Below are 25473 nucleotides of genomic sequence, written 5' to 3' on the forward strand. Positions count from 1 at the left end.
AACTAAACCTATCATTCAGCTGACTTTATTATTTCCACTGTTTCCTGTGTCTCCTTTCCAGAATCCAGATGTAGCACTGTCCTTCAGAGAGCCTCAAATTCTCCTTAGCTCCCTAACTTGAGATATCTTGTATAAAAATAATATGGCAGATGCTATTAAATCATTACCAGGATTTTCCCATCCACTGTGCTCAATGGGTATTAAATCCCCACTGACCCAAAAAATATTGAATCACTCCTCTGATGGGTATCAGCTTCCATTGTCACATTTCCCATTTGTCTAATTGCCATGGCGCCCTGTATTTACAGACAGTATTGAACCATAGAAATCATGCTGGATTAGAACTGAGATCTGGGATCAGATCTCATCTCTGCCATTTCTACTGATGGGACTTTGAGCCAACTGCTTATAATCCCCTAGTTTTCTCACTTGTAAAATAATATAGGAGCAAGATTATGAATCGTTTCTCATCTTTGGGAACCTGAGGTCCTAAGCAAGACTCAGGGTTCAATCTCTCAGTAAAAGGGACCCCTCAGGAGTATTTGCTTCTGTGTCTCCTTCCCTGAAATGCTATAAATCTGAGTTTCCCTCATCTAGTTATTTCTTGCATTTCTTCATTTCAACTTTTCTTGACTCAATATATCTTTCTAGGTTGATCACACGCTGTAAAATCCTTAGCACAGTCCCTGGCACTAAGGAAACATTTAATCGATGTTTGTTCCCTTTCATTCCCATTTTCTTCCTTCCTTTCACATCCTCTTTTGTGGTTCACTCATGTCCAATTCTTCATGACTCCAATTGGTTGTTTGGTTGGTTTTTTAACAAAAATACTAGAGCAGTTTGTCATTTTCTTCTTCATCCCATTTTATAGATAAGGAAATTGAAGTTAACAAAGTTAAGTGATTTTCCCAGGCTCACACAGCTAGTAGGTGTCTAAAACTAGGTTTGATGCTTTCTTGGCAAAGAGGCTGGAGTAGCTCACCATTTCCTTCTTCAGCTCATTTTACAGATGAGAAAACTGAGGCAAACAGAATTAAGTTACCCAGGTTGTGTAAGTTGCCCAGCTAGTAATTTACCGTAGGCTGGATTTGAACTCGTCTTCTTGACTCCAGGTCTGGAACTCTATCTATCCACTGAGACATCTAGCTGTCCGTACTGTTTTTGACTTGACCCTTATATAAAACTATTATTGTGATGTCTCATGGGCTCCTAGGAACTGTGAGTATTCTATTTTTCTTCTCCAGATGGGTTTGCCAACATATGGATATGTGTATACATTTGGCTTAATATAGTGCTGGAACCCAGCCCATGATGTACGTGTGCCCCACACCCATCCTCCCTGTCCTTCACGTAAATGTTTGTTTCCTTAAGAAGGAACAGGCCAGAGAAGCATGCTGGAGTTTCCCCGGAGTTGTAAATATGAAACATTCTCAATAAAAAACTCCATAAAGGAAAAACACTCTTTCATCATTTATTGTGCCAAAAGAGGCCTTTTACAAAATACTGCCAAGTGTACAAGACTGCAAGGGCGGCGGTATGTGTCCTTAAGCAAAAATTACCCAGAATAGTGTCAGAGTCCCAAAATACTGCGGGACGATTGAGGACCACTTTGTCCCAGACAAAGCACTCTACTACAGTGCAATGAAGCCCTTCGTGAAGTCTAAGATCCTTAACAGAAATGTATAAAACAAGAAAAATCTATAAAAATGAGCAAAATTGAATGGAGGCAGGGATTGAGCTGGTAATTTCATTAGTATCAGGGAACTCTCAGAGAAGGAAAGGCTCTTTACTCATGCAAGATGGTGCCTTCTCTGAAATAATTGTTTGTCCTTCATTCTTGAATATGGCCAGGACATCAGGAATGATACCACGACGTGCAAGTGAATTGGATTTAAGTGACGGAGGGCTGTGCAAGGTCCCCTGCCTCACTTTCCCCTCCAGAGCCATCTGGGTCCAGCGGCAGAATGCCTGGAAAAGGCTCCGGATGCAGTGCAAGACCTTGTCCTTTTAAGCTAAGGTTTTTAACAGGTCTCAGTTTGACTGAAACAATGCTCAATTCATGATTAAGGATAGGTAAAAAATGAAGCAGAAAATCGCTTCTTTCACTAATCAAAAGATAAAAAAAAAATTAAAAAATAAAAGTTCGATCTAGAAGGGGAACATTCTCAGGGTTTCTGGCTAAAACAGAAAGAGTTGCTATTTATATTCATTTTGAGCTAATCAGGGTTCAATGACTAAGCGGGGCTTGGCGTGGGGCCTATTGTAGGTCTTCAAAGAGAACCAGAATGATTTGAGTTTGAGGCATGGTCTTAGATTTCAGAGATCAAAATATACATTTCTTTGAGCAGAGCATACCAGGGAAGGATGGGAGGGAGAGAAGGAAAGGGAAGGGGAATAATAAATCCATTCCTTTGGGCAGAGTATTCCAGGTAAGAATGGGATAGACAGAGGGAAGGGGAGCTGAATAATAAATCCATTTCTTTGGGCAGAGTATTCCAGGTAAGAATGGAATGGACAGAGGGAAGGGAAGAGGAATAATAAATCTATTCCTTTGGGCAGAGTATTCCAGGTAAGAATGGGATAGACAGAGGGAAGGGAAGCTGAATAATAAATCCATTTCTTTGGGCAGAGTATTCCAGGTAAGAATGGGATAGACAGAGGGAAGGGAAGCTGAATAATAAATCCATTTCTTTGGGCAGAGTATTCCAGGTAAGAAAGGGATGGACAGAGGGAAGGGAAGGGGAATAATAAATCCATTCCTTTGGGCAGAGTATTCCAGGTAAGAATGGGATGGACAGAGGGAAGGGAAGGGGAATAATAAATCCATTCCTTTGGGCAGAGTATTCCAGGTAAGAAAGGGATGGACAGAGGGAAGGGAAGGGGATTAATAAATCCATTCCTTTGGGCAGAGTATTCCAGGTAAGAATGGGATGGACAGAGGGAAGAGAAGAAATAAAGAAAAAAGGAAAGAAAATGGGGGGAAAAAAGGAAAGGAAAGAAAGCTAAATATAAAGACAGTAGGTAGCATAGTGGATAGAGCACCAGCCCTGGAGTCAGATAATTGTTAGCTGTGTGATCCTAAACAAGTCACTTATCCACCTACCTAGGCACTGACATGCTTAAGGGACATAGCCAGCACGTACTGAAGGTAGATCTTGAACTTTAAAACCAGTTCCCTAGCCACTGAGAAAGAAAACTTTCCTTAATCCTTGACTAATGGTATAGGAAGCTAACCTCTGATCTCTAGACTAAAACACCAGCATACAAAATTATCTAGAGATCTTAGGTTAGACCAGATGGGCTCCCTTCTAGCTGAGATATTCTATCATTTTTATAATTAGTATTGAAGAAACAGGTGGGGGTTTAGCCTGAAGAAGAGGAATTGTAGCTACCTGTGTAAGCTTAGATGAGCCATTTGGGATAGTTGAGCCTTAGTTTCCTTGATTGTGAAATGACGGCAGTTGGACAACTTAGCTACAAACTCCTAAAGGGAGGTTAGCTTTCCATGCCATTAATCAAGGATTAAGGAAGGTTTTCTCTCTCAGTGGCTTTACAATTCAAGAGTTATCTCCAATCCATGCTGGCTATGTCCCTTAAACATCTCAGTGCCTCGATAGGTGGATAAATGACTTGTTGAGGGTCACACAGCTAACAATTATCTGAGACTTAAATCTATAAACTTAAGATTTAGAAATAATAAGAGACAATCTTTAAGCAGTCAAGAAAACCAGACTTCAGAAGTACCAAATAATTTGTGTAAGCTTACACAAGAAACAAATAGCAGAGTGAGAATTTCCTCTAGGGCCAAATACCCCCCCAGTTCCTTCAATAGAGGTATTCGAGCAAAGGCTGGATAATCACTTGTCAGAGGATGTCATAGAGAGGTGCTTGTCCAGGCCTCAGTAGGACTGGATGGCCTCTGGGGTCTCTTACAATTAATTCTAAGGTTCTGTGATTCTGTCTTCGGTTCCTTGGGGCCATAGAGTTATTAAAGAGAGTGACACAGAAAGCAGTTCACTGACTATTTTATAGGACCAGAGCTCTAAAACATGTTTTTATAGCTCAGTGAAATTAGAATTAGATGACATATTTCATGAAATAGACCTGTTTTCTCAAGTCAGGTGAATTGCATTTTCTTTTTTAAAAATAGCTTTTTTTTAAATTACTCCTTTGGAATCTTTTTATTTTGAGGATGAACTGAATCTTCACAATGGATTTTGCTGGCCATACCTTCCCTATCATAAATCTCCAGATCTCCTGGCATAGGGCCTGGTACAGAGTAGGCAGCTAATAAATTTCTGTTGATTGATGGATTCCCACAAGAGTCAGGGACCACCTACCAAAGTGTTCTGGGAAAGCTTTTTCTGCTCCCCACCCTAAATGCCTTTTTTTCAACCTCTCTCTGCTGGCAAAAATCCCACAATTGGGATTTTATTTCTCAGGGCTTTTGGAACAGAGTGCTAAGAGGGGGTTTAGTAAGACAAGTATTTGAATCCTACTTCTGAGGTTAAGTTGGTCCTCTTCCAAGAATGAAGGATGAACAACAATAACAGATGAGGTTCACTAGTAAAGTGGTCCTGAGTAAATGACTTAACCTCTCAGCATTTATTAAGTACCTAGTATGTGCCAGGCCCTGTCCTAAGAACAAAGAAAGGGGGGGAGGAGAGGGAAGAAGAGAAGGCTGAGTCCCTGTTCTCACGTAGCTCATAGTATAACAAATCTGTACAAGATAAAATGGGGTTATTCTCAAAAGGAAGGCACAAAGAGTAAGGAAAACTGAGAAAGAGTTCTTGCCAAAGGTGAGGCTTTAGCTGAGACTTGAAGAAAGCTAAGAGGCAAAGATGAGGAGGGAGATATGGGGGTCAGCCAGTGACAAAAACTTATCATCAAGAGACAGACTGCCATGTTTCAGGAACAGTAAGTGGAGGAGGAGAAGGTATAAGAATCCTGGAAAGGTGGGGACAGATTATGAAGGACTTCGAAAGCCAAACAGAGGATTTTTCCTTTGCTCCCGGAGGCAACAGAAACTAGAGTTTATTGAATGGGGAGTTGACGTGGTCTGAAGTGAAGGAAGGTCACTGACAGCTGAGTGTTTGGATGGACCGGAGCAGGAAAAGACTTCAGGCAAAGAAATAAGCAACTGAGTATTTGGATGGGCTGGAGCAGGGAAAGACTTCAGGCAAAGAAATAAGCAACTGAGTATTTGGATGGGCTGGAGCAGGGAAAGACTTCAGGCAAAGAAATAAGCAACAAGGGAGGAGATAAAGATCTAGACTAGATGAGTGTGGTCAGTCTCAAATTTCTTTTTTCACCTATAAAATTGGGATAATAATAGGATCTATTTTCAGAGTTGTTATAAAGATCTAATGAGATAACTTATGTAAAATGCTTTGCAAATCCAAAAATATAATCTGTCATTGTTGTTGTTATCTGCAAAATTAAATCTCTTTCTGCTGTCTCTCTGCAGCTAGTCAATTAGGATTTATTAAACACTTACTATGTTATCACTTACGGCCAATCACGCCTCTTCCACCTATCTTAAAGGCTATTATGAGGATCAAATGATAATTATTATTGGAGCTAGGTGACACAGTGGATAGAGAATCAGAAGACTTTCATTCCAATTCAACCCAAAACACTACAGCTGTGTGACCCTGGACAAGTCACTTAACCTGTCCCCCTGGAGGGATAAAGGAAGCATAGAAAATTTTCCCCACCATCACCATTTTAATCCAAGCTGGTTTGGTTAATTGTACAAGCACAAGAAGTATTAGAGAAAAAATGAGAAAACGTTCCCTGCTCCCTCCCTGGCAGAGGTGGAGGACTTTGGGTGTACTGTCACTGCATACATAGTTAGAGTCAGTTGATGTGTTGATCAACAAAATTAATGTGTTGATTAATTTTGTGGAATTGCTTTTTTTCCCTCTTTCATTTCTTGAAAGAAATTCAGGTCATGCTTTGTTACAAATTATGGCTGAGGAAGGGAAGGAGAAGATATAATCATCGGAAATGAAAGTGACATAAACATATTTTTTTTTAATAAAGTACAAGGAAGAATCATTCTTGTTCAGTCATGTCCGATTCTCTGTGACCCCATTTGGGATTTTCTTGGCAAAGATACTAGAGCAGTTTGCTATTTCCCTTCTCTTGCTCATTTTATAGATGAGGAAAACAAGGCAAACAGGATTAAGTGATATGCCCAGAGTCACACAGCTGGTAAGTATCTGAGGCTGGATTTGAACTCTTCTTTCCTGACTCCAGGTCCAGCACTCTATTCACTGAACCACTTAGCTGCCCTCGCATTTATTAAGCACTTATTATGTGCCATTTTGTGGTGGGCTCTAAGATTCAGAGAGGTACCAACATAACTTCTGATCAATCAACAAGAAAAATAACCAGACTCAGGGACATCATAAGTAGTTTTTGCATTCAAGGCATCACTCAGCAAGTCAATAATAAATAATTATCATGTCAGCTAGTATTTATAAGCACCTACTATATACCAGGCAATGGGATAAGTACTAAGGATCCAAAGAAGACAAAATTTAACTTTTTATATTCTAGACAAGCAACATGAAGCACACCCTGGGGCAGAAGGATTGGGCAGTGAAGAGGCTCACCTGCAATGATGACTGGCAAAGTTCCAGTCACCCCTCCCTAATGATGGCTTTGCCCAAAGAGACTTCAGTCCAAAAGAGGGATTGCATCAGGAAGCGTCTGGTCAAGGAGCTTCCAAAAATCTAAAAATTCGAATGGGCCCCCAGGTGAGAAAGCTGAAGGGAAGCCAAAGTAATAGGATTCTACCCTTCCAAATGCACAGAACAGCAGGCAACAAGGAACAGCCATCTCAGTGGTCCACCTAGCAAAACTGGGAATATTCTGAGAAAGGGGAATAATTAGAATAATAATTCCAGGAGCCGACAGTAGATGCAACTGTGGGAACGCTAAATTAGTGTTAAAGAATCCTTTTGCAAAGGGAGACAATGTGGGCCAGTGAAAATCAGATTGGCTCTGGATTCAAAGACCTTGGCTCAAATTCTCTCTCTGATATTTGCTGCCTGTGGGACTTAGGGCAAGCCATCTAACAATCCTGACCTCAGGTTCCTTATCTGTAATTGGAAAGAATTGGCCTAAATGTCTCTGAGAACCTCTTAAGTTCAATATCTCCAATCCAGCTTACCAATTATATTACTCAGGACCCCACAAAGTGTGTTTAGGAATAAAAAACACTAAAATTTTGTGATTATAGAACCACAGATTCACAGGTTGACAGTGACTGTGAAGACCACAAATTCTAAGCATATCTTAGCATAAATTCCCTTATTTCCTGCTCAATTTAAAGGCAATCTCCTCCCTGAAGCCTTCTGTGATTTCCTCCAGGTGTGCAATGCCTTTTCCTCAGATCTCTCACAGCGCTTTACTTTGCAATTTCCAAGTGCAATTATACAATTGATTCAATACAGGGGCAGTTCAAATCCAGTCTCAGACACTTAACACTAACTCCAATTGCCTCACCAAAAAACAAACAACAACAACAAAAAGATTTGATTCAACTCAATAGACATTTATTAAATATTTGCTTTTTGCAAGGCCCCAAACTAAGCACAAAGACAAAAATAAAATACTCCCTGTCTTCAAGGAACTTAAATTTCTACTGAAAGAATTCAACATGTACACAGACAAATCCAACATATACAGAGTAAGACAAATTTATTTTAACAGTGAGATATTATTAACAATGAGGAAATTAGGAAAGGCCTCAGGGAGGAGGGGCCATCTGAGCTGTACTTCTGTGAACAGTTTTAATTATACTCTACGTTTTCCCAAATTTTATTCAATATGATTTTTTAGATTATATTCTATTACAGGGATCTCTCTCTCTCTCACACACACACACACACACACACACACACACACACACACACACACACATATACAGGAAAAGGAAACACTGTATCTTATGTAAAGTTTGTATCTCCCCACTGAAAGGGAGAGCAACCCACTTTGGGACAGCTCCAATTGATGGGAAGTTTTCTGGGCTTTTTTTTTTGGTTTCTTTCATTTTTTTCACATGATGAGGTGAAATCTGCCCTTTGCAAAATGACTGGTTCCCATGGTAGAACACCCACAGGAAATACAGACTGATATGATTTCCTTCTGCTACCAATTACACATGTTTAGAGTCATTTTTGTCATACGCACTTCATTTATGCAATCAGCTGCCAAATCTTGCCATTCTATTTTCCAACACCTTTCTCATGTGTCCCCTTCTCTTCCCTCCACAACCAATACCCCGTTCAAGCCCTCATCCATTCCTTCTTGCCTGGACTATTGCAATAGCCGTCTAACTGGGTCTACCTGACTTTTGTCTCTCCACTCCAGCCCATCTTCCATATAGTCACCAAAGAGATTTTCCTAGAACATGTCAAACTTTCTGCCCTTTTAAAAAACTCAATTGACTCTGACTAATTCTAAGATCAAATATTATAAACTCCTCTGTTTGCCACTTATAGCTCATCACAATCTGGCCCTATCCAACCTTTCCCACTTTATTACAGATAACTTCCCCCTGTACACTCAATAACCAGTTCATACAAGTGAGTTTCTTGACATTCATCACACACAATACTTCATTTACAATCTCCATGCCTTTGCACTGGCAGCCCCATAGCAAGAATGTCCTCCCTCTTCTCCTCCATCTCTTTTTTTTCAAGATCCAACTTAACTATCAGCTTATGCATGAAACCTTTTCTGGTTCTCCCATTTGCTAGGATCTTTCCCTAACAAGGTTACAGCTACATGTTACTGCCTCCATTTTCAAATTTGTAAGCTCTTTGAAAAAAGAGACAATATCACATATTTCTTTAAAACCCAATACAGACCTGGCACAGGGTACCTGTCTAACAAAAAAATGCTCAGGGGTGATATGCTTGATGGTTCTGGACCCTACTTCCCAAAACAGCTGATTGGTGTGTGTATGGGAAATGGGAAATAATTCAATATTAGCTTTATCAAAGCTTCATTTACAATTTTCTGTAGAAAAGATCACCTTGCTTTCTAAAAGCCAAATAGTTGACTTTCCTGTGGATCTATTTCCTACCATGTGCAAAGATGGCTGAGAATTCATTACAATTTAAATCCTTGGGGCCATCCCTCCAGAATCATGGGATCCCACAGCTGAAAAGCACCTCCAAAACTATCCAGCCTAATGTCCACCTCAGTTCAAATCTTCACTGTCATATCCCCAATAAGTGACCATCCACTCAATCTTTGTTAGAAGACCTCTATTCGAGGAGAGCCAATTGCCATGTTAGTTTTAGTTATTCAATAGTATTTACTTCAGATGTTATATTTATTTTTAAAAAAAGTTTTAAGAGGTCATCTATCATGTCTTAGAGTTTATAACATTATGTGATGGAAAGAACAATGGCCAAGAATTCAGGGTACTTGGGTTTTAGTTCTGCCTCTTATATTAACTCATTGTACACTTTTGGACAAATCACCTAAACTCCCATAAACTCTGGTTTCTCAGCTATACAATGATAGAGTTGAACTAAATGCTTTTTCAAAGTCTTTTCAGCTCTAAGACACTAGGAAAGACACCAATGAGGAAAAAATGAGGAGGCATCTTTTTTTAAAATGTGGTGGCAAAGGAGCTCTCTGAAGGTCTCAGATCTAAAACAGATAAGTCAAAAAGCTGAAAAGAGAGACATGGAACTAAGACTGGTCTAGGAGGTTCTGAATATTCTTGTACTCTTCTAATGATTGTGTCTATGAAGTACAAGGACATTTAAAAGATAACGCTCATGAAATGGAAAGGGAAAGGGAACTTTGGAAAGATTTTTCATGCTCAAATAATTGGTCCTGGATTTCTCAATGAATAGTGACAACCCAAAGTTTAATACTACTCTCTTATGATATTGTATACCATATACATCTCTAGATTTTTCATTTCATAAGATACAGAGGGGGGAAAAAGACATCAAAATATGCCCATGGACAAATCCCTTTCTTTCCCCAGGGACAGATTTTCTTCAACTGAAAAATGAGGGACAGAATGGGATGGGACTTTTCATCTCTGATGTTCTCAGAGCTTATGAATGTTTCAAAAGGCTTAGTTTCCAATCATCCTAAGCTACTCGGACTCTCTTCCTTGCACTGATGAGAGGAAACATCTGATGGCACTTAGAAAGACTCCAAAGAGAATTATCCTTTTCTATGAGCACAGTGGATTATTTGCTAAAACCCAGGTGTGGTCTCTGGAGCTAAGGCAGATAAGCTAGCCTTTTCGTGGAAAAAACATAATCTTCTACATTTCCTGCAAAGAGTACGCTTGGGGTTTTATTGCCAGACTAAAAACGGCTTTAGTCCTCTCTGTTCTAGCCCACAAAAGTTAATTTCTCATGAATTCTTGCACACTGTGGTGTCATATATGACTGTATTATCCTACTGATCTTAATAAATGATGCTAATATAATGACAACTGGCATATCTATAGTTTATACATGTTATCTCACAACACCTCTGGGAGGTGGGTGTTCCTAGAATTCCCATTTTATAGAGAAAAAAACAGCCTTGGAGTGAGTGATTGAGCAGGCTTCAAATCTAGATTTTTCTGACCCCAAGCCTTATGTCATTTTATTCTGTCTCATATGACTCACTATAATGAGGCAGTATTGAATAGTGGCTAGAGTACTGAACCTGGAATTAGGAAACCTAAGTTTGAACCCTGAATCAGGTGGTTTATATCTCTTATTTGTGTACAATTGTTTACATGCTGCCTCCGCTATTCAATTATGAGCTCCTTATGAGAAAAAGTTACTTTTCACTTTTCTTTGTATCCCCAGAACTTAGCACACTGCCTGGCACATAGTAGGCACTTAAAAAATGTTTACTAATTGACTAGTATGCAAATCATTCCATAGTCTCAGTTTCTTCTTCTATAACATGGAGATAATCATATTCATTTTACATCCTTCATAGGGTTATTGTATTGCATTGTATTGTAATAATTTTGCCAACTTTAAAACACTCTAGAAATAGAAATTATTAGTATTAATGTTGTTAACAATATTAATGTTATTATTATAAATACATTATATATTATTAATTCTATAGCATAATTATGCAATAATAAATATAGTAAAAAATAAAACAATAATAATAACAAAATTAAGAATAACAATAATAATAAAAGTAGACTATAAATTCTCCTAAGACACAGATAAAGCTGAATGAGATTTTTCCTTTTTTGTTCAGAATAGCTTTTCCCAGACCTTGGGACAGGAGCATCTGTTTGAACAAGTCATCTATCATTAACCATCCCTTGAGCAAGTTAAGCAGGTATTCATCCTTATGTTTCTCCTCCTTCTCCCTCTCCTAGGTACTGAAATAGAAACATGTATGCCCCAGTATTGAGCCAGTGTTGGCTTCAGAGAGAAATAAGATCAATAAGTTTTCTGACCTCTTCACTATCCAAATAGGCTGCTTCTAGATTTACAATTATATTTGTATCTAATTGCTGAGAAGAGATAGCATAGTATAATGGACAAAGTCCTGGACTTGAAGCTTCTAGATTTACAATTATATTTGTGTCTTATTGCTGTCAATGTATAGTGGACGGTATAGTGGACAAAGTCCTGGATTTGAAGCTAAAAAGAATTAAATCAAATCCTGAGTCTGGCTAATTAGCTGTGTGTCCCTGGGCAAGTTCATAATTTCTGAATGCTTCAGGTGACACCCTGGGACTTATCCAGTTCTAGATTAACTCCTACCTACAAAAAAGGCAATTGTAGATGGGCAGTGGTCTGAATTAGTGGAGGGAGTTCCCAACAGCAAGAAATCCTTACACTTGGGGAATAACACTTTTGGGCTCCTCCCTCCTAAAAAAAAAAATCAGTTTGATGTCCTAGTCAAATAGCAATAACAAAGAATAAAAGATGGATGAACCATATGTTCTTCTGATATTAGTATTCCCAAAGTCATTTCAAACTAGTTAACTAGAACTGATTATTCAAATTTTAATGTAAGCATTGGCACCTTGGAAATTGGCAAATGCTACAGATCAAAGTTTAATTTATTGTTTTGCTAACTGTCTAGATGAAAGAGGGTGATGGAGAAAACATTAATAATACATGTTAATTTTTATTAAAAGTGTGTCTGGTGTACTCTTTTGTTCAGAGCTAATTGTTTATTTACTAGCACAATGCTGATATTCTCATGATGACCAGAGAAAGCAAAGCAGCTGTTGTATAATGTTTGGAGAACTTGGGGGAGGACATAGACAAGAGTTGTCCAAGATAGGTAGGCAATGGATTGATTCAAGGGGATATCCCCACTGATATTGTCACAGAAACACTGCATCTTCTACTTAACCAGTGAACAAATATTTGCTGATTGCCTACTGTGTGCCAGCCACTATGGTAGGCACTGGGTAGACAATGACAAAAAAGGAACAATATTTTCCAACAAGGAAACTTCATTGTAGCACCCATTGGAGATTAAATCAAAGCCACTTGTGAGGCAGAAATTGGACAAAACCATGGATGGCTTAAGAGCAGTACCATCAGAGAAAGTGATGACTCTAGGCTTAAATCATTAGTTTCTAAAAAATTAGCCCTGGATAATGTGGCATCTAGATCTCAAAGGAGCATGTATCCTTCCTCTTTGGATAAAGATTTTGCACAAATAATTTGGGATACCCAGTTTGCAAAGCCAGGAAACCTAACTCAGTGTCTTTGAATCAGCAGGAAAGCCTTCCCCTGCCCAGGATCTCCCCGCTCCTTCCCAGGAAACTCTCACAGCAATCCTTTTTGGAGAGGCCGAGGACAAGGATACTTTTATAAAGAACAAGATGACGGATTGGAAGCTTGTGGTTATCCTATTATTACTTTATGGCTGTCAGAAAGGGTCCTAATTCTATTGCCTCCGTCAGACAATAATAAATTATTCAGTCTGGCTCAAAGGCAAAATGTAATGATTTACACATAAGGCCTTGCGAAATCCTCAGAGGACTACAGTTTGTGTTTCTTTTCTTTTCTTTTCTCTTTTTTTTTTTTTTAAAGCAGTAGGACACCTGCTCCTGTTAATCATCTCCCTGTCACTAATAGTGAAACACAAGGCTTCAGGAGCCCAAATTATCCAGAAGTATGTACAAGCTGCCCATACCCTGATCCCCCTTCCCCCTCAGGCCACAGAAATACATTCCTGGAAGACTTACTTCGTGTCAGCAGGCTGGATGTTGTTGAAACAATGGTGCATTGTGTGGTAGAGGAGACCAACAATGGTAGTCCAAGCTGAGAAAGAGCAGAGACCAAGAGTTAGTCTTTAAATCAGGGCATCTCAAAACCAGCAAGATTTGGCTTCAAATCCCACCTCAGACACATCCTGGGATTTTATTTGTATCATCTGACTTCTCATGGTTTCCAGGGGTCCTCAAACTTTTTAAACAGGGGGCCAGTTCACTGTCCCTCAGACTGTTGGAGGCCGGACTATAGTAAAAACAAAAACTTTGTTTTGTGGGCTTTTAAATAAAGAAACTTCTAGCCCTGGGTGAGGGGGATAACGTCCTCAGCTGCTGCATCTGGCCCGCGACCGTAGTTTGAGGACCCCTGATGGGAGAAAGGCCTGACATGGTCCCAGATTTGCTGATTAAATAACAGGGCCCTTTGCACGTCTTCCTCATGAAGGGTGAGTTCCAGTGAAGAAACGTGAAGGGAGAGCAGAGCCCCTAGCAAAGCCTGGGGAGGGGCAGGGAGTAGAGATTGCAATCCAGACTGGTGACTCAACACTGCTTAGAGCTCCATGGTGGAATTAGTCATGCCCCTGTTACACTGGTCTAACCAGGACAGTGTGCTGGCCATGGAATCAAGCAGGACACTTCAGAGGGGCTAAACTAAGTGAAGCTCCATGTGGATTCCAGGACCAGCAGCAGCCAGCTACCCTTGTAAGCTTTAGGTGACTTTTGAAAGCTCCCCCTCTACTAAGAGTGTGTATGTATATGTGTACATGCATCTACATTTCTGTCTGAGTTTTAATTTTTATTGTTTACTTGCTGTCTGCGTAGGGAGTATTTATAGCCTTTCAAGTTTGTGAGCAAGAAGACAGATGCAAGTTTTACAAGTAGCATCCAGCGTGCAAATATCCCTTATGGCTTCCGCTAGACTCCAACTCTTCCTGATGTCAGCCTTTGAAAAGTGAAATAATGTCCTGGCGATGGTTTAGCAGAGATCACTCAGAGAGATGGACTTTGGATATTTTTTTTTCACTTTTACTTAAGCCTCATGGTAAAATTTTGGGAAGCAAAAGTTATCATAAGTTCATTTTCCATGTGGATAACTGTCTAAGAACAAGGTCTGTACAGAACAGAAAGTCAAGAGGGGCACGAGGAGAAAAAAAAAAAAGGAATTTTACACAAGCTATTTTTGGAATTTCCCAAAACCCATTTCCATATGATCTCAATTATTTCCTTTTCACAGCACATGTGGCAGTCACAGGCCTAAGCCCCCCTTCTAGTTTAGAGGAGCTCAGTCATCAGAATATATCAGGTAGGTCGCATATGGTCAGGAAAGATTCTGATCATTTTGGGATCATGGTGCCCATTGCCTTCTTTATGAAAAGTGGAAGCTTGGCAAACATTGGTGACTCTATGTGTTTGTCTATCTGTCTGAGTGTATATTGTGCTGATTTGGAGAGATGTTAATTCATTCTCCCTCTTCTTAGCTTTATTCCATTGATTGTATCTCTGTAAAGATGCTCTTAATATCCTATGTGATCTACAGAATGAAGGCCTCAGAGGATGATGGCCATAGGAAGAACAGCAGATGGTGGTGAGCTAGGGGAATTGATTGAAATCAAGTGGACTTGGCTCAGATTGCCCTATGATCAGGAACCTTTCATAAGCTGTCTCTCTGAGTATCCGTTTTTGCTTTTTTTTCCATTTCCACCAAATGAAAGAGTTAGACTATATGACCTCAAAGGTCCTTCCCAGATCTAAATCAAATAAACTCAAAACCAAGAAGACATATCACTTCAGACACATCCCATGATTTTACTTATATCGTCTGATTTCTCATAGGTTTAGATAATTCTCTTGTAAATTATAGAACATTGGAACACAAAGTGGTCTACTCCCACTCCATTTCCTCTTCTTGTTATCCTATAGAATACAGAACATTAGGATTAGAGTTAGAAAAGCCTAGTTTCAAATTTTTCACTGACTGATACCAGCAGGTCTTATCACCTGTCTGAGTCCACTGACTTTTCTCATGAATAAAATGGAAGTGATAATAAGGAACTTGTAACTGGCAAAGTCAGGATTCAAACCGATAGCCTCCCAAAACAGCAGACTTTCTATTATACAACATAAGGCAATTCTTCTTCATAAAGGAGACAGGGAGAATTATTTTTCACCCTTTTCCTGAGAAGAAAACCAAGACAAAGAAATTTAAGTGGCTTGATCAAGTTATCCAATTATTTCCTGGCCTAGCCATAATTAGCATACAGATTTTTTGATTCCTCATGCCCTTTTCATGATACAAGATGTGTCATCAAAAGAACCCCAATTTGCATTATAAAAAATAACACATCATTAGCATTTTGATCAATCACAGAATTTCCCTAGATTTTTAGAAACAAGTTTCCCTGGAGGTCCGAGAAAGTTTGACAATTGTGTAGCCTCTTCCTAAAAGCCTTTCAGGTGAGAATAAAGAGTAGAGATTGAGAAAGTTGCTGAGTCTGCCCAGCCATGGCTTTTCTTGTACAATCATGACTTACCTTTGCTATGGAAGGCCTCCCGAGGAATCTCAATGTAGCTCTGTCCCTGGGTGGGGAAGCGGTAGTGATGAGAAGTCATTGTCTCGGGGGGCACTTTGGCCAGCGAATACTCTGCAAGCACAAACCAGCCAAGAGGAAGATAAAAATCAATAACCTTTACTGCCCGATTTCCCCATAAAGCGGAGTTTGCTCTCTCAACAGCTACTGTAAATCTCGATTGTAAAACCCCAGCTGTTTTGTGAGGAAATAGAATGATCTCCCTGGAGAGGACGATTACCTTAGCAAGATAACTCCTTTAAAGAAAAAAGATGGGGGGGAGACATTCTAAAGCAGATCACTTAATAGTGTGGCTAAAGAAAAATAATTGGGGTGTCAAAGAGACCCCAAAGTTATCACAATAGCCTTTGCTTTTAGGAATTATTGTAAAGTTTGGAATGCCCCATTTGGGATGCCTCAGAGGACAATTTGTACCATCCCACGGGCAGTTTACATAAGATTCATAGTTCCTGCTCCTTTCTGGGCTGCCAGAGGGAACAGAATAAAAGATAAGGGGACAATAAATAACAGGAAATGGGGGTCATTTACTCATCACCCACATAAATAATTGCATTAATATAAAAACATTGAGAGACAGACAACTGTTGAAACTGAGTCATGAAACAATTAACCTTATGTTTCCCTAGTTATAAGAAGCAGGGTCTGAGATAGAATGTCCTTATCTAGGGAGATAAAGATTTTAAAATAGAAAGGCTGGTTTTATCTGATGTCTGGTTTTATTTGACTAGTTTTTTAGAAAAACAGATTGCCACTGAACAGTTCCAGCTGATTCTATGAAATCTCGTTCTTGACTCTTTTATTCTCAATTCCTTTATCCATCTCCAGGCGCTGTTGCATCTATTCTCTTGCTCTGAATGGAGAATGTGGCTTCAATTAAGTGATTTCAGCTTCCAAGTCTGCAGGAAAATGCTGACATTGGTCTGTTCGTGCATCACTGATTTGAATACATCTGTCCTGTTTCTAGTCGTGTTTCCACAAAGCATCATTTCATACACAACAAGATAGTTTCAGAAAGTCTCCTGAAGGTTCCTTATTGTGCCCCATTGTTGTGTACTGGTAAACCTGGGTTCTCAAAGGGCTAAACAAGCTGGTGACAGGATGTAGTGTGCGCTATCAATCTGGAGAGAGTTGGACCTGTCACCCAAGGACCACTTTGGCTAAATTTGAAGTGATCCGTTATCCAAACATGAGCCCCAGGCCAGGAAGGTGTCAACTACAACTCTGCTGACCAAGGGGTCCTAAGACTATTTACATATAGAACTGCCATAGCAGTGAGGTGGGAGAGTGAATAGAGCATTGCAACTGGAGTCAGAAGACTCATCTTCCTGAGTTCAAATCCAACCTTAGATATTTACTAGCTATATGATCCAAGGTAAGTCATTTAACCCCATTTTCCCATCTGTAAAATAAGCTGGAGAAGAAAGTATAAACCACTCCAGTATCTTTGCCAAGAAAACGCCAAATGGGGTCATGAAGAATTAGACATGACTGAAATGACTGAAAAATAATTTATATATATTTTCCCACACCCCTAATAGAATGAAAGCTCTATAAAGACAGAGACTATATTTGCCTCTTTTTAAATTCCTTACCTGGAATATAATTGATAATTAAATATTGATTGATGATTTGGAAGACTAGATAGCCTCTGAGGTGCTTTCCAATTGGGACAGTCTGTGGTTTTATATTTTAATAAATATTTATTGATCATTAGGAAAAGAGGAGGAGTGATGTTGGAAATGGCATCTATCTTTACATTCTTCCAGCCTCCATTCTGCATGATTTACCCCTCCCCATTCTCAGTCGTATACAAGAACTAGATGCTGATACCAGACTCCCTTTACCTGCCACTGAAGATGAGCCTTCGATGGTAATGGGGACCTTGTACGTTTGCACATTGGAAGCTATGTGCCACAGAACTTTGTCGATAGTGTCAATCAGACCCACCACGGCCGAAGATTGCTGGGGGAAAAGAAAATGGGGAGATTGATGAACCACAGGACCATTTAAAAATCACATCAGAAAAAGAAACATGTCAAGGAGAAAGTGGACTTAATCACTGGAAACAGTCTACTGAGATCAGCTTGGACTCTCCATTAAGAGGTGGGAAGGAAAACATGGAGAGCTGAGTTCTGATCTTGTCTTGGAAATTTGTTTAAAACTGTTTAAACTTCCAGAGCTTCATTTCCTATTGGTAAAACCAGTCTCTTGATCTTAAAATTTATGTATACATTTTCTTGTTGTTTACTTGCATCTGACTCTCAATGATCTCATTTTGGAATTTTCAGGGCAAGACTATTGAGGTGGTTTTGCCATTTCCTTTCTTCAGCTCATTTTGCAAATGAGGAAATTGAAACAACAGGGTTAGTGACTTGCCCAGGGTCACCCAGCTAGGAAATGTCTGAGGCTGGATTTGAACTCAGGAACATGAGCCATCTGGATTCCAAGTCCAGTGCACCACTTAGTTGCCCATGCAGACCTATAAAGAGCTATATAAATGTGACTTCTCTATTCAATAAACATTCCTTAAGCACTCTTTATGGGTTATAAATTATGCTAGATGGGGAAAATAAAAAGATAAAAAAGCAAATAAATTAAAACCTCAGTCCCTGCCCTCGGGGAGCTTGTTAAGCCGTTTTCACTTGTTGACATAGCTGGAAATACAATCTTGCTGATAGTATTCTAAAGTTCAACAGTATGTCCAGATTTATTTAAAAATGAAAAAGAGGAACTATGCACAAAGGACTATCAAATTGTGCATTCTCTTTGATCCAGCAGTGTCTCTGTAAAAATGTTTGTAGCAGCCCTTTTTGTAGTATCAAGGAACTGGAAACTGAGTGGATGCCCATCAATTGGAGAATGGCTGAATAAGTTATGGAATATGAATGTTATGGAATATTATTGTTCTGTAAGAAACGATCAGCAGGATGATTTCAGAAAGACCTGGAGAGACCTATGTGAACTAATGCTAAGTAAAGTAAGTAGAACCAAGAGAACGATGTATACAGCAACAAGATTATGCGATGATCAATTGTGATGAACAATGAGATAATTCAAGATAATTCCAATAAATTTGCTATCTGCATCCAGAGAGAAAACTATGGAGACTGAATGGGGATCACAACATAGCCTTTTCACCTTTTGTGAAAATTTTCTGTTTTTTTGCTTCTCGATCCATTTTATAGAGGAAGAGATTAAGGTGGGGAGTGGAAGATTTGGGGGGAGGATGGAGAGATAAAGCAGTCACTCAGAGTGTGGGCAGCAAGGTCAGTACATAAAGTCACGGATCTTTATTTCAAATCCAATGTTGGTTTCCACAATACTACACTAGGGTCACAAACCAAACATTCGTTCTTGAAGAGCCATCACTATATTGGAGTCAAGGTACAGTGTGACTGTGGCTGATCAGACCAATATGAGCTCAGAACGCTCTGTTGCAGGTCGGGCACAAATAGTCCATTTGAACATGAGGAGTGGATTCTCTAACTTTGCACATCTCATGTTTCCTCTGAATTATTTCAATTCTGCTTTGCTCATAGAGCACAGAATTCTCTTGATAAGAGCACGCCATGCTGGGCAGTCTTGTGCCAGTAGCTCCTATGTCATGCAATCATTCTAAAGTTCTTAAGAGAGACCTTGAGAATGTTTTTTTATCACTTTTTTTCCATCATGTAAGCTCTTACCCTGTATGAATTCTCCCTAAAATGGATTTTTTTTTTTTGGCAAGTGTATATTTGGCATTCTAACAATACCTCCCTGATAGTATCACAACCAATCATCAATAAACATTTGTAAAGTACCTATTATGGGAAACAGTTTTGATACCCAGGGCAGCAACAGACCCTGAACAAACAGCATAAAAGTATCCTGAAATCAAGTTTATAATTAATGAAGTGACAATAATACAAGAAACAATACAGACAAGTTCAGTTGAACAATATGTGGGAGAGGTTATTTTGGCCATCATCATTTGTATGCTCTATATGTAGAGACTCTGGGGACATTGTTCCAGTTATCCCACCCTAGTTCTAACTCTCTACTGCTGCCATATGTCCATGCATCCAATACCAATCTTCCTCCTCCTGCCTCAATTAGAACTCTAGCATCTATCGGCAGCCAAAGTCCTCTAGAGCTCTCCCACAACTCGATTTCCCATGACACTCTAACAAGCTGGAAATAGAAAAGAAAGCTCAATTTTAGAAACCTTCTAGGCCCGTTGCCTGATTTCCAATAGGCTCAGCATATAATGGTGCAATGTCTGGCATGCATTCCTGTTAGGTGATGACTGATTCATCCATTCTGTTCAATGCATACAGAGTAGGAGAAAGGAACATCTGAGCCAGGACATTTCATGATTATTTATATTCTGCAGCAGAACATTTGTGATAAGTTCATTTAAAATTATATATAAAACATTACTTTTCAAATTCTCCTTTTGGCAGTCCTTTAAATGTCTCTCCATGCAGAAGGAAACCGGGAAACATTCACTCTCCCATGCTCCCAATACACTGGGGCGACTCTTTCATGAATTCCATTTGCCTGGGTTTTGAACAAGAAATGTCTTTTCCACCCTTGTCTAATTTGGTTTCTCTAATTTACACAAGACATCCTCCCTCAATGGTGTGCCATCTGTCCCCTGATTCTTTCAGTTCTTCGTCTCCTTGCCAATATAAACCACAATGAGTTTTTTATGCTTCTATTTTCAAAAGAAATTAATTCATTTTCTATACAAAATACAAGTAACTACAAAGCAAACTATGAATTATTGGTCTCATTCCATATTGCCTCTGATCTTTGTTGGGCTACAAGTTGATGTGTTTAACATAGTAATGATCAGAGGTAAAGCAGGGTGGTTACCTGCTGCATTCAAATCTTGCCATTGACACATATTAGCTGAGTGACCGTAGCTAGTGCCCTAAGCAACATTCTGGTTTAGGGATTCTTCCTCTCTTTGGGCCTCCTTTGGCAATCTAATGAAGCTTATGGAGCCCCCTCCTCCAAATGTTTTTAAAATACATAGAATTGTGAAGGAAACTAATTAGATTGAAATGCAATTATCAAAATATTTTAACAAAAATAAAAAAATCTGAGACCAAGGTTAAGAAGCCCTAGGGAAAAATCATAATTGATCTACTGTTGGTGGAAGGAATTCCCATATAGGAAGTCACTCGCAATGATAAAATCACAGATCAAAACCAAGAATGAAAATTAGTAAATAGTAGAGTCAAGTCCTCCATTGAACCTTATTGTGAAATGGAAATAATCCTAGGTTCTCAAATATTATGTCATAAATGACCATGCTCTAGTAAGTCCTTCCAAGTTGCTGGAAAAAAAAAAAAAACCATTTTGGGTCAAAAACACAGGTGTGGTTGGCTATTTCCTTCTCCAGCTCATTTTACAGATGAGAAAACTAACGCAAGCAGGTTTAAGTGACTTAGCCAGGATCACACACCTTGTAAGTGTCTGAGACTGGATTTGAACTCAGGATGATGTTTTCCTGACTCCAGGTCCAGCACTCTATGCACTATAGCCCCAAGTTAGTGATCCCAAGTTAGGCTCCTCCAAAGCACTCCCGGATTTTGAGGGGTTTCCAGTGATGGATGCCATATGTTGTAATCAGCCTCCATCTATGGCCCAGGGATTCATCTCATTTGATCCCTAGGCAATGATTTTTTCCTTCATCCGGCACTTGTTAAAAGGTGGTTAATTAGAGAGAACACTTTCAGAGAGCTGGATTCAAGGTCCACCTCTGACTCATACTATCTATGTAACTCTGGGTAGTTGATTATTTCATAGTATTTGGGGCAATTCCCTAAGACTATAATTTACAAAGCAGGTGCCAAACTGCATTAGCAAAGGGAGTTTCCTCACTAAGAGTTAATTCCCTATGCCAATGAAAACACAAATCTGGTTTTAAAAAGGGGGGGAAGAAAAAGAAGAAAGAAGGGGGAAACAACAGAGGAGAGAATGGAGACGAGATGGGGAAAGAAGGGAGGCAGAGGGAGATGGAAAGGGGAAAAAAGGGAAGAGAGGGGAGTGTCAGAGAGGGGAGGATTATGGAAGGGAAAAGAGAGGAGGAGGAGAGGGGAAGAAAACAGGGTAATGGGGAAGAGAGCAGAATATTGGGGACAGGAGGGAAGGGGAGGAGAAGAAAGGAAAAGAAAACTCAATTCATGAAGGTGATATTCTTAGGCAAGAGTTATTAACACATACTGAGTTTATTCAGTCCACAGGAACTGAGTTACTTTCTGGTCATAAGGTCCTGGAAGAGGAATTCATTTTTTCACATATGGCAGGTCTGTGTGTGATATTTCTAGGGAAATAAATGGGAGCCAAGACAAGTTTTGGAGACCAAGGTGACATTTAATCTTACCTCATGTTCATCTGTCCAAATTGGGACAAGCACCTCTCCTATGGTTTCTAAGAAGGTCTAAAAAGAAAAAAAAAACAATTCTGCTTAGTATATATCCTGAAGACTCTATGTGAGCAATATTAGGCAATATCAATCAATAAGAATTTATTAAGTTTCTCCTATGTGCCAAACACTGCGCTGTCATTTTATTAAGAACGAAATAATGCCTCTTGCAAGCTTATTTTTCTCATGGTGGAGACAAATACAAACAAAATGTATACAATATAAACACAGTTATAAGTGCAAATAAATATATAGGTTTAAAAAGAAACAGAATCTATTGGAAGGAAGGCATTAGCAGTTGGAGACATCAGGAAAAGCTTCCTGAAGAAAAGGGTACCTGAGAGTGCCCCCGAGGCAGTGTGAAGAAAGGCATTCCAGCCTAGAATGAAGATAGAAGTACAGAACAGAAGGAAAGCTGGGTTGCAAAGTGTGGGAGAGAGAGGGATGTCCAGTGAGACCTGAAAGATAGAGCAGGGGCAGCTTGAGTAAGGCTATTTAAAAGCAAACAAAAAGAGATGTGCTTATTTTTCAGAAACAGGTGTGTGTCTATTTGGAGGAGACTGGCTGAGATGCTGAAGGTCCTGAAGCTGATGCCCATTTGAAAGACCTGGATGTTTAGTCACCGAATCACAGAGATTTTAGGATCGGCAGGAGCTCACTGTCCATCTAGTCTGGTTCATCTTTAAAGATGTACCCAATGAGGGACCATCCAATCTCTCTTTGAAGTCCTCCATTGGACCCAGCATCCCTCATGGCAGAAATCTACACTGACATTGAACCTAAATTGTCCACTCTACCCGTTACTCCTGACTCTGTCCTGTGCAGAGACCAAGGCTAATCCATCCTCCAAAGGACAGTCCTTCGAATGCTTGAATTCAGTTGTCATGACACCCTGAATCTTCTCTAGACTAAACATGCCCATTTCTTTCGACCAATCCTCATATGACATCCCTCACTATCCTGATTGCTCTCCTCCAGACACTCTCCAGGAGATGAATGTTTGAAAAAAAAGAGAAATGATTGCTGCCAGCCAGCATTGGAAAGCAGAATTAAGAGGATATAACCAGGGGCAATGAGGAAAATGTGTCCCAGAGGCAGAATTCATCTCGATAGGAGGGAAAAACCTCCTAACCATGAGACCTGTAGAATAGATTCTTCTTTACATAGTGAGCTCCTCATCACTGGTAATCTGTAAGCAAAGGCTAGAAGACCACTTGTCAGGGACATTATAAAGGGGAATCCTGCTCAGCTCAAGGCTGGCTCAGATTATTCTCTCAGAATTCTTTTTGCTAAGATTCTCTCATTTTAGTACTCAAGCAATTCTAGGCAATTTCGTGTCAAGTCACACAAAAGAATCTATGTGAAGGTTCGCTGAAAGACCAGTAGGTTATCTATATGTTTAACTTTAAAGTTAATGAGTTTTGCTTTCAAATTATAATGAATTCTCATTCCTAGAGCTGAAAATATTCCCAAATTTGCCTTTAAAAGGAAACCATCCAGGGCAGCTAGGTGATGTAGTGGATAGAGCACCAGCCTGAAGTCAGGAGGACCTGAGTTCAAATGTGACCTCAGACACTTAACACTTCCCAGCTGTGTGACCCTGGGAGAGAGAGAGAGAGAGAGAGAGAGAGAGAGAGAGAGAGAGAGAGAGAGAGAGAGAGAGAGAGAGAGAGAGAGAGAGAGAGAGGAAGGAAGGAAGGAAGGAAGGAAGGAAGGAAGGAAGGAAGGAAGGAAGGAAGGAAGGAAGGAAGGAAGGAAGGAAGGAAGGAAGGAAGGAAGGAAAAAAAAGAAAAGAAAGAAAGAAAGAAAGAAAAGAAAGAAAGAAAGAAAGAGAAAGAAAGAAAGAAAGAAAGAAGAAAGAAGAAAGAAAGAAAGAAGAGAAAGAAAGAGAGAGAAAGAAAGAGAGAAAGAAAGAGAAAGAAAGAAAAGAAAGAAAGAAAGAAAGAAAGAAAGAAAGAAAGAAAGAAAGAAAGAAAGAAAGAAAGAAAGAAAGAAAGAAAGAAAGAAAGAAAGAAAAGAAAGAAACCACCCCCAAAGTGAGCCATGGGACACTCTATCAGCTAACCATACAAGAAGTCCAACGATGTAACTTTCTTCTACTAAGAATTTTCAGGGGCTCCCTGGGATAAACTGAAAACCTTTCAGTTCAGGTCAGGTATAATCTGCCTCTAAGTATCCATTCTAGTCTCTTCTATCTGACATTGTTTCCTGTCTCATTCTCTCATTTCTAAATCAACGGCCCTGTGCTCAGGATGTTCAGGATGCTTCAGTCTCTCTCTCATCCACATGCTTTTGCAAAGACTGTTTCCCCTTCCTGCCTTCACTCCCATGCCTAGAATGCTCTCCTTCTTCACCTGTGACTCCTGAAATCTTTCCATGTCATCTTCTACATGAAGCCTTCTCTGACCTCTCTCTCATTCCATTTTTCAGGAAAAAATTTTATATGTATGTAACTATGTAATGAATACATACACACACACATATATATATATACATATATATAGGTTTTGTGCATACATGTAGTGTCCTCCCCTTCCCTCCCAGTAGACTATAACCTTCCCCATAAAGAGCAGGAACTAATTTACGTTGGTTTTTGTGTCTCTAGTGCCTAACACAATATCTAGCACAAAGCAAGTATTTCATCAATTCTTGTTGAATTAAATTCAATAGAATTGGATTGAATTGGATTTGATTGGGCTGGGTTGGATTACATTTGATTGGATTGGGATAAGTATAAAATGGGGGAAGGGGGTGATTTAGAACACACGGAACTAACTGCTTGGCAGTTTGGGCTGAGGTACCTGGAGGGAGAATGGATGGTTTCAGGGAATCACCTTGAGAGAATTACCCAGTTTGCATCATGGAAGCAGCACCAGACTGAGAGTGAGAGCAACTGGTTCCAGCCCCTGTTTTTCGTGCCTTGCCCTTGCCCTTGGGACTCAGTCTTTAGTCCTATAAAACCAGTTTTAACTTTACAATCTCTAAGATCTTTTGATTATAAAGCAAGTAGGTGGAGTGGGGGAAGTTTTAGAAATTCCTGAGTCTGGCTGACTTCTGCTTGGGCAGAGTCCAGGGTACAGGTGAGGATCGTTGGATCTGCTTATCAGTGGGTAGATTATTTGGGTGGCTGCCATTTGTTTCTTGTTTTCTTTGTTGTTGTTTTTGTTTTTAATTTTCCCCATTTTATCCCCAACAGCGTATTGGCAAGAGTAGTAGCATCTCAGCCG

General features: G+C 39.6%; 1 protein-coding gene across 1 annotated transcript in view; it reads right to left on the reverse strand.

Annotated features, from left to right (window-relative positions):
• ADGRD1 (adhesion G protein-coupled receptor D1) overlaps nucleotides 1-25473 on the reverse strand; it is a 449125-nt gene that overhangs the window by 371576 nt on the left and 52076 nt on the right. The window contains exons 10-13 of the mRNA XM_051975862.1: nucleotides 22205-22261; nucleotides 17676-17793; nucleotides 15775-15885; nucleotides 13220-13295 (exon numbers count right to left, since the gene is read on the reverse strand). Coding sequence (XP_051831822.1) covers nucleotides 13220-13295; nucleotides 15775-15885; nucleotides 17676-17793; nucleotides 22205-22261 — 362 coding nt within the window. The remainder of the gene's footprint in view (nucleotides 1-13219; nucleotides 13296-15774; nucleotides 15886-17675; nucleotides 17794-22204; nucleotides 22262-25473) is intronic.

Source organism: Antechinus flavipes, chromosome 1 (assembly GCF_016432865.1).
Source record: "Antechinus flavipes isolate AdamAnt ecotype Samford, QLD, Australia chromosome 1, AdamAnt_v2, whole genome shotgun sequence".
Lineage (NCBI taxonomy): Eukaryota > Metazoa > Chordata > Mammalia > Dasyuromorphia > Dasyuridae > Antechinus > Antechinus flavipes.